The following is a 10,168-nucleotide window of genomic DNA, read 5'->3' on the forward strand; positions in this document are numbered from 1 at the left end:
GAAAACCAGCTGAATTACGAAGACCAAGGTTACACCGCTCCTCGTAAAGCCTGCTTCGCCTATGAACGTAAAGCATTGCTTGGAAGACATTTTTCCAGAGGCAATATTAGCCATCTCATATAAAAAAGAGGGCCCTGCAGGACCTTTCTCATTTTTCACGAATTTTTCTACGCGCCAAAATTGTTGGTCTAGGCTCGGTATGTCTCTAGAGATGATCTCCTGGGTCCTAGCTATAGACAGCTTCGCTTTAATCAGAACCAATGTTTTTGTGTGTTTCATCGCAGTTCTTCACAACACCAACTTCATACGTTGTTCATTTGCGCTCCTTAAACTGAAATGCTATGAACTCTCCCAAATGACCCCTCCTATACTCTAGTGTGCCGATTCCGAAGCGCGCACAAAAATTTTCGAAGATCTCTTGAAATTATTACCCGTTAGCGGCAAGCAGGAACGAAGCCTTGTCGTCGCATGCAGCACAACCATTCGACGCGTAACTTCTACGACCGAACACTGCAGGTATGTTGACTGAGGGGCGCCATGACAAAAAACAGTAGACGGAGCATTCCGCCAACATGGCAGTGACTGCGAACGTATGATTGGAGGAAAACCGCGGGAATAAGACGCCCCCTTCAGACCAAAGTGCGCGCTCTGGTTTGTGAAAGCAAGTAGTAGTGAGCTATAGAAATTCGTATTTTATACCAATTACATTTTTTGTTTACGGCAGGTGCGTCTGCTAAATATAATCTCTGCTTATCGCGTAGTTTCTTGAGTTGATGAAAAAATTCCTTATCTGAGATTGCCGTTTACTTACGTGGGTGAGCTTTGCGCTTTTTACGTAAAGACAGTCCGGTCCATTTGCAAAGCCAGCTCATAATGGCTATTCATCTACGACATTACAGCCTAAAGGTAGAGATGTAGAAAATGCGGATACGAGAGCGGATAGAGGACCTGTACGTTTACGCTTCGCCTTTCTGAGGAAGTGGGTTGACAAAATAATTGTGAACCTTTGAAGTCATTTGATTATCGTCTACAAGAACGCACATGCTGAAAGACATATTGTGACTTTGCAATGAATTCTAGGGACAGAATTAAGCGGCCTCTTCGCAGTTTTCTGGGAGTCGTCAAGCACTGTTCGAAATATCTGTGTTTATTGCCTGTCTTACACGTACCTTTTGACAACATTTTGCGATATCCTTGCGGCTGGGTCACCTTACGGCATTTAAGGCAAACGTGTTTTTGCTTCGCGCACTCCTTGGCCTGGGCCCAGCTTCGCTGGTCATCCTTCTTTACAGAGTGGAAGGGCCCCGAATTTCTGCTCGTTTTTTTAAAGGGACCCTGAAACACATACTTCAACTTGTTTCTAAATCTTAAATGCGTCAGAACGTAGTCGACAAACACATCCAGCACTTAGAATAGGAGGTCACGAAGTACCTCAGCCAAAAATTTCTGCTCTAGCCCATGAGATAACTTAGAAACTAGCACAGAAGATTTTTCTTTCTTTCCATGTCTTGGCGTTCTTCGAGCGCTCGAATGACGCCGTTCCAGTGGTGCAGCGACTATTGGCCGGCTTCCTTCCAGTTGCAGCAGTAAAAGCATTCGGTAGCTACCTTAAAAAAAATCGCCACAAAAGCAAAGCAGAAACGTAAGACGTATCTCCTGCGAGGAGCAAATCAGGCATTGACGGCGCGTGCCGGAGGTAAGTGTAGCTTCCACAATGCTTCCGGACGCGAAGGAAAGGGGGACAGTGTTCAACGGAAGTATTTCAGAGTACCTTTAGGTACGCCGTGCGTATGCTGTCACTGCTTCCTTCACCTGAGGGCAATGACTCTTTTGGGAGCAATCGAGAGATGGCGTCTTCTTTCACACGTACTCGCCGCCATTAGTAGCCGGCGGTGGCACGGACGACTGCCACTGGGACGCAGAGGTGGGTAGCCAGTCATTCAAGGAAAGCGGTACGCAGCACCACTGACAGGCCACAGGGAATTTTATTGGGGGGAGAAGAAGGCACAAGTGGAGAGCGACGGGAAAAGGAGGCCTGCTAAGGTCTGCACAGCTCCAGATACAGCTCGCACTGGAGGAAGCGCAGGTACGCGTCCCTCTCCAGCAGTCCCTGGACCCGCCGCTGGGCCAGGGCGAGGCAGTCACGGTCGGGCCTCTTGGCGATGCTCGCTGACACCTCTGCGCGTGTGGGGGCGTCCAGGTTCACCTGCGAGCAACCCAAGAGTTCACTCGCTTGCCGTTCAAAGGCAAGCAATGCTTCGCGCACGCTGCACCCAATGAACCCATTTTTGGGCGACATGGTCGACACTAAGTTTAGGAGGGACACAGCCGTTTTGAATATATCATCATAAAAAATATGGCTCCCAAAGGGAGAAGAGAAGAAAATGGCTTCAATGGAAAAGTCACAAATGGCGAAAAGAGCATTTCGTACAAAATCTCAGAAAGGCAGTACCTGCAATCGCAGCATTGCTTTTTGTCTTAAGAAATACAGTCAAACCCCGATCTAACGAAACCCGATCTTACGAATTTCCCGATCTAACTGTTAAATGCAAATTCACCCGCTGGTGTCTACACGGCTCAGTGCTTTTATGAAGACGAAGTAACCAAATATTCAGCGCCATTACCGATTTAACAAAATATTTCGAGTTCTGCAAGTCCTCAACACGAGCAAGAAGAATAAATCCCGCCCAGTTCCTGGGAACAGCATGGTCGTCGTAACGAGGTGGCAGCAGGTCTGAGCTTTCCCTGCTAATTTTCTGAGCGTCGACGCAGTCGCAGACGCCGACACTGAGTATGTTTTGAACGTTGAAGAATTCATATGCAGTTGGTTTCCGTCGCACAAAAGGATGCTGACGACCCAGAAACTGCTGAAGCTCCTGTGCCCGCTCTAGGCCAGGTGATGTACGCATGTTATTGACTGGCTCAGGCGCTTTGCTGAGGCTCACGAAGGATCCGAGGACGCGTTGAATTCGTTTGCATGCTACGAAAAGTCTGTCCACCCAATGCTAACAAAGCGGATGCAGGCGAAGGTCGCAGGCATTTTTGTCAGGAAATAAATTCTTTTCCCGCTGGATTCCTAGCGTTTTATTGTAATTATTTTCACCGCGGACTTTTAGCACATTGCCAAATTATTGGCAAGCGAGCGCTGCGGCCGCCGCAATGACGATGTCATGGTAACTGCTGGCATGCAGCTACCTGCCTCTAGACATCGAATTCATGGAATCAACTGCTCGTAAAATGGCAGCCCCATTTAACGAAATATTTGGCAGTTCCGTCGCTAGATCGGATTTTAACTACACACATTGAACGGAACAGCCGCGCGTTTGAAGTGACTGCTGAAAAGCCAGGTGCATTGACGGGCCTGAACTTAATTAATCAGCTGCAGTGCACGCGGCATCTTTGGATCAGCTGCACTGGCTTGGTTCGAGTCCGGAAGAGTTTATTTCAGATTACAGGCTAGACGCCGAAAAGCAACCCTCTGTATACAAGCGGCTGTCAAACTAAGCGACAGCCACCGTTCCTGCTTGCTGGCGCGTGGTGCATGAGTTTTCATCACTACAATTCCGCTCCGCAGGTTGCACAGTTTCTGAATGGAGAGTGCTTTTGGGCGTCTGAGTGCTCCGATTTTATACGTCGACGAGCGTATGCCTTAGCCAAACACGCGTGATCTTGTAGTTCGTTGCCTAGCGTAAACCCCTGACGTCACAAAGCCTGTTTTCGGCGACTTTCGCAGGAAAGGCCCATCGCCATTTATAATGCAGTTAAATCGCCAGTGTACATGTACGTCTCCAAGGTCACCATTCCAGCATAGCCACGTAATTGCGAAAACCAAAAAAGACGCTAGCAATGGCCAACACTTCAGCACAGACTCGCAGTAGGTTCATTTTACACTGGCGGTTCACCCTGCCTTGCGCGGGCTTACAAAGTGAGCCTTACCTCTTTCGGTGAATCCGGCGCTATGAATTCATCGAAGATTCGCTGTGCTTTGATGGAGAGCTTGTTGTGCCGACAGGTCTTGAGTTCCTCGCAGGCGAGCCAAAACTCGATGTTCTCTTCGCTGTACTCCCTCGAAAGGAACACGTGGAAGAGCGCCAGGCCATCTGCGAAACGATTACATGCACCCTGCAGTATCACGCGATACTGCACCCTGCAGCATTATCCTGCAGTATCATGCAGTATCAGTAACACCAACTATGGTAAAAAAGCATAAAATATTTGTTTTGCGAAACAGGGTGCTCCGCTCAATTCACAATCTTGGTTATACGGTGCACACGGCTCACTTATTCGAAATGCACAACACTACAAAAAAATTTGACATGTACCACGTGAGGCTGATTGACGCGTACAAAAAAGATAAAAAAGGGTATCATAATGTATGCACACTTGCCGGCCTATGTATTAATGAACCTGCTTATGCCAGCTGAAACTCGGAACACTGGCAGGTGCCTACTTATCGTACGGATTACGGTTCGCAAAGTGTATCGAACATGTTGCCGCGTCTTTTAAGTAAATTTCATGCCCAAAATGGTGATCAGAAATAAAATTTTCCTAGGAGAGCTTAGAATATATGCCCATGTTAGTACTTATCATTTGGTGTCTTTTTCTTCTCGTATTCACCGTTTTTACATATACGGATTCTTGTTTTTGTAGTTTCTATACTCTACAAATTGTAAATGTTGCACTTTAAATCATGCTGTGCCAGAATAGGCCTGACACAGGCCGCTCAGCGGAAAGATAAGAGTTTCTACGGCGGTTTCTTTATTTTTCAGTATATACGACCTATATTATCGACACAGCCTGCCAAGCGAGCTTTGTTTCTTGCGATATTTGTGTACCCCTCCCACCTATTTTTCTTTTTTTTCAGGCTGCAATGTACGGCGGCGATGTCGCTCAAACTCAATTTTTTTGTATGTGTGTGTGTAGCAAGGCTGCTACAGTTGCCTGAAACTACATGTTCTGCTTAATTGCCCACTGCTGCCATGTATCCGAGGGGCTGGTGGGACCGTGAAGCTGCTTTGACAGCTTCTTTTCTTCAGCCCTTTTCATGTAATCAATGTATAAACGGGGAAATTAACTTTATCTTTATCTTTATTTTTACCAATATTACGCTGCCCCTTGCGGCCCCAAGTCCAAAAGCAGTCTTGTAAATCAATTCACCGAACCTTAAAATACACCCTAAAGTGCGGCGCACTTTAGGGGCCCGGTTTGTCGTCGTAGCTCATCCAGGGTCACGGAATCTAGCCACTGTAGCCACGGCGTAAGGCAGCCAAACAGAGGCGTCGAAAAGATCACAGCTTTCCTTGGTCGGCATCGAACCTGGGTCCCTCGCATTACCAAGATGATGCCTATTCCGTTGCGTCGCAGGGGCACACGTTACTCATTTGCAATGCCATGGCAGTGATCTTTGAGCTGCGCCGCTGGCACGGAGGCTGTCCTTGCTAAGCCTCGAATAAGTACAGAACAATATAAAATAAAGAAAACATCATAAATTAACGCGTTAATTACCTCAAATTATTGAAAACCCAATCCAGTGTCTCTTTATAGGCCTTTTAAGGGGCTGCGGCACCGTCTCTGGGCTACTTTCGGTATGAACGCCAGGCTAATATTGAAACTAGTCCAAAGAGGGCGCCACCCTCTCTCTTAAGGCGCCACCCTGTATATGGCGAATCACTGCTCCGTACTTGACAACTTTTACGTTGAGTGGAAGTGCTTTATTTCTTATTTATGCCCGAATTTACTCGTGTGTCTACCACCCTAAGTACGACCTGCCAGCAGCACTTTCCGACGAAGCACCGGCTTGTCGATGAACTAATCCCACCACCCTTGTTCGTTCCCGCCGCACGTACACGGGGCCCAACAGCTTTGCGCCGTCTGGCGGTTTTGAGCAGCTAGCGTGAGTTTGTGCGCAGCCGAAATCGTCGCTTACATTTGGATTGCGTGAGGTGCCAGAAGGACCTCGCCCACTCTTTGGCTTCTTCGGGGGTTGGCCGCACCGATGGAGTTGGTCGCTTCCTCAAAAGGTTCACCGGAAGCAGTTCGATTCTGCGATCATCAACGGAGAACGGGACACAACGGTTGGCAGCACGCACTTTTGCGGCGCTGTATGGCAACGTTAACAAAATCCCATGAAGGGACATCTTTTTGCTTCAATGTTTCCGCAAAGCAGCTCCCCAAACCTGACACAATAAAAGCTGCGGTGGCTACAGTTACTTCATGATGTACATTCATCGGGCACCTAACTTTACTTCCCTGCTTTCAACTCGAAAGAATCCACCGGCGTAGCAAGCACTGCCGCCAGCAGAGCTGACCTCTCCAGTTAGCATCAAAGAATTATCTCGCTCTCCAAGCTAACTTCGGGTGTGAACCACCGGAATTTCGGAGGTGCTAAGTCAGTCTTGCGGTGTACCCAAGCTTGAGGAATAGGCTAAGTGAATTTCGGGAGTGGGCCACCTAAATACCGGTGCCTGCTTTATCAGCAGTAATACTGCTGATGGCAAATGAGATCTCGATAACATGAAATTCTTTCTAAATACCATTCACTAAGGACGGTCAAAACGACGCTGGTTTGTGATGTTCATGAGGCACGTGATGCCTTCTCATTAAATAGAGCGCCATAGAACACAGGAAAAACGAAACAGGAGGAAAAGGTGTTTCTTGTTTTGCAGCACAATAGTACGCTGCTCATACAGACTCGGCCTTGCGATGCAAACCAAAAAATGAGCCTAATGGTAGGCGACAGCCGAGCTGTATGCTGCAAGTGTTTCAGTAGGGTGCACATGGTTGAAGCGCGACATACGCGCTTTTTTACTTTTGCGGGACTTTCTGCTGAACAGAAAAAACAATGTCGTTGCAGCAAATATTCAAAGTAAAGGTTCACGCCAATTGGAAGTACTGTCGAACCTCGTATCGGGACAATAATTTGGTTCATTATATCCGATATTCGTTGTAACACTAGAGCTAAAAATCGGTCCAAACCAATCGGTAATCTGTCTCCCGCAATAATCCTCGATACAAAAACGCCTTATTTTAATATTCGAGCCTACTATAAACAAGGTGACCCTTATCTTCCTCCTTGTTGAATTTCAAGCTCAATGAACCAGAAAATGAAACGGGAAATTATAACAGAGAAGAAAGTTTATTTGACAAAACATGCCTGCGCTCCTATTTTTTCGAGGAAGGATGTGATCTTTGTCTGTTGGCTATTCCAAGCACTGAGCAGGATGAAGTTTTACACAGTGCCCACGGACAAAGGGGCCTTTCCTACTTCTGCAGTTTCGGACGTCGGGAGTCTTTGAAAGTAGCTTCTCAGCCTACTGGTCAAATACTTCTTCGTTATATCCGACAGGGCGCCCGGCTTTCACAGTTTCACTTTCGTTATAGATGAAGCGCGACCAACCAATTTGTTCACTATAGCCGATAATTCGCTATATCAGTGTTCGTCATAACGAGGTTCAACTGCAGTTAAAAATAAGTAACTACCAGGCGACACGTATTCAAACAATTCCTCATAGTGGCTGGATAGAGTGATGACACTAAAATGTGTGCGTATCCATAAAACGTCGAGGGAAAGGTACGTTAGAGGCACGGGACGGCGCCCCTGCAATACTTTGCAGCAAAACTTACAAACAGTTCTTGTGCAACTTCTCGAGGTTCTCCCGGCGAGGTTCACTGGTTATGCAGCTTGAAGACATCTTTTTTGGCGTCTGCAGGAAACGAATGAGAGCGAGGGAGAAGTATTAATTGGAAAGACAACTTGGCAGGTCGGCCAAGTCGGCCACAGCATGACCAACGGATGATCAAAGAAAAAAAAAAAAAAACAGGTGCCTGAACACAACGTAGATGTCGGTTACACCATTCCTAACTACTGAAATTGCTTGCATGTCAACACTCTTCAGCCCGATCAGCACTTTAGGCATATTTCAAGCAAAACTACCTAAGGTACCAGTGTCCTTTTAACTAGTTATACCCGTTATGCTGGTTTTTACCGAAATGGAAGCAACTTTTATAGACGGGGTACAATAGAGGTGTGTTGTTAGCCCACACCAGAACTTAAGATACCAGCTCAATGTGCTCCAAAACAAGCGAAAACAACGGATAAAGAAAATGACGTGCCCTACAATAACAGATGGCGTGCGAGCAGTGGGAACGAGGGAAACTTTAAGTGATTTGAATAAACTTTTTATATAAGGAAGGGGGAGTGGGATAAGCGGGTATTACAAAGGAAGATAATGATATGAGAAGACAGGTTCGCATTCACTACACAATGAGCAGTGCTTAAATGACCGCACAACACAACTTTAATGCGAAAGCATTAGTTAGTGACGTTGGCCGAAAAATCCGTGTGCACGGCACGAAAAATGGCCCAGAGACGGCAAAAAAAGTCGACGAATGACGGAAATGACGTTCCATCTACTAGGTGAGTTGAAAAGGAAATGAGGTAAATTTTACGCGGAGTGGGATTCGCACCAGAGTCCTCCAGAATACTGGACAAGCACAGATTCCCTTAATCACATCACTCAGATGATTCTAGCTGAATAAAGAGGGACCTAGAGAATGTGTTGTGGCCTTGCGATTGGAAGCAGGCGTTAGAGACAGAAGTTTGAGCATGGTAATTACACGAGTAGTAGCCATTACGTGAGCAGCAAAACACGCTCCCGCTCACAGCGTATACGCATGTGGGGCCAGCAAGGGTGATTAGTCAAACCTCTCAGTCATGGAAACCGAAGCAGGAAGAAAACGTCCCAGGGTGAAAAGGATGATGATGATGATAAAGAGAGACGCGCAACACTGGACGCGTGCCACTCTAGGCACGACGTGATAACCGTGCATACAATGAGCACGTTGTCTTCTGGCGGCGCATGTTCTACAAATTTCATCGGTGCGGTGTATACGGCGATGAACCGCCTGCATTCACAGCACATACAACCATCGTGCAGCGTCAGCCCTGAGAATGCGAAGCCATGTACCCTCAGGGACGGCGCCAGATGTGACGTGAATATCCGAACTGCGTTACAAGTGATCCCCTCGTGCGCTCAACTGTTAGCTGTCACATTCTTCTGGAAAGCCACGCTGATGTTTAAGGATCTGGCCAAAATAGGAAACCAGGCAACATTTGCGAGATCTGTTCGAATTATGGGACAATGTTAAAACATTTAACGGCTCGCCAGAACTCGTGTTTCCTACGCCTTTTTCCTGCTGTTTTACTCTTAGCAACAGTTCTGAGACCACCTGCCGAAGGCCATAACTTGCTGCAGTTGAAATATTTTCTACGCACGGATGGCTATGAAATTCGCTCCCAAAACAAGCCGGACTCACCTGTCGCGGCAAGGCAGAGTCCGAGGCAGGCATGTCTCTCGTCAGCTGTGGAGCCCAGGCCCAGGGACGTGCCCTATATGGGTTCCCACCTGCGTCACCAATCGATAATGCCCGGTACCCCATGACGTCATCGCCGCTAGGCCAATCAGCGGTCGAACAGCAGGCAGTACTCCGATCTCTCGCCGTGGTCCCGGAAAAGAGTTAGTAGAGAATAATCGATCGACGCACTCCTCCAGTCCGGGAGATGCGAAAGGGCCACAGAGCTACGCGGCTACCGGCCCCTTATCCAGGCGGCGTCGCTTGTAAGCGTTGCAAGTGCAGTTAGCGATGACAGCGACTCCTGCCGACGCATCGCGGATTCACTCTCTCTAGCTTTGGAGACGCTCGTGCAATTTAGTGTGCATGATGTTTGATACGCGGTGCTGCGGCCAAGAGGCACTCGGCTTTCAAGCGTTCGCGCCAGGAACCCCCACGCGCTCGTCCTTGCCACTATAGCGTTTACAGGAAGGAGTCTCCCTCCTCGGGATGCTCTCCTCGTGGCCGTGTGTAGACAACCTCAATGAACGAACGCCGTGGAAACCAAGAAATGGGGTCATGCGAGCGCGACGCAGCGTGTGCGGATAGTCATGCAGAAGGCCGGTTATGCGACCCCCCCGGAGATGCGTGCGCTCCCCAGCTGTTCCAGTCTCAACCCGCGAAGTCCTCGAGCCCGCCTGAACAATTTTTCTTCTCAATCAAATGAGAACGGACCCGAAATTTGCAGCCAAATAAATAATCTCCTAGCAGCAAAAATTTCATCTGGGTGTGGAGGATAAAACACGCCGTACATTGCATTTTTAGCGAGTTATCTATG

General features: G+C 47.8%; 1 protein-coding gene across 1 annotated transcript; it reads right to left on the bottom strand.

Moving 5' to 3' along the window:
- Window positions 1–1,978: 1,978 nt before the first annotated feature.
- On the bottom strand, window positions 1,979–9,500 carry LOC144165932 (regulator of G-protein signaling 8-like). Its single transcript, XM_077695640.1, has 5 exons — window positions 9,316–9,500; window positions 7,624–7,703; window positions 5,927–6,042; window positions 3,937–4,100; window positions 1,979–2,206 (listed from the first exon to the last, which is right to left on the bottom strand). The coding sequence occupies exons 1-5, from the start codon at window positions 9,436–9,438 to the stop codon at window positions 2,039–2,041; spliced, it is 651 nt and encodes a 216-aa protein (XP_077551766.1). The 5' UTR covers window positions 9,439–9,500; the 3' UTR covers window positions 1,979–2,038.
- Between the last annotated feature and the right edge of the window lie 668 nt (window positions 9,501–10,168).

This window comes from Haemaphysalis longicornis, unplaced genomic scaffold (genome assembly GCF_048455015.1).
Source record: "Haemaphysalis longicornis isolate Haplotype H1 unplaced genomic scaffold, Haemaphysalis longicornis Haplotype H1 scaffold_1, whole genome shotgun sequence".
NCBI classification, from domain to species: Eukaryota; Metazoa; Arthropoda; class Arachnida; order Ixodida; family Ixodidae; genus Haemaphysalis; species Haemaphysalis longicornis.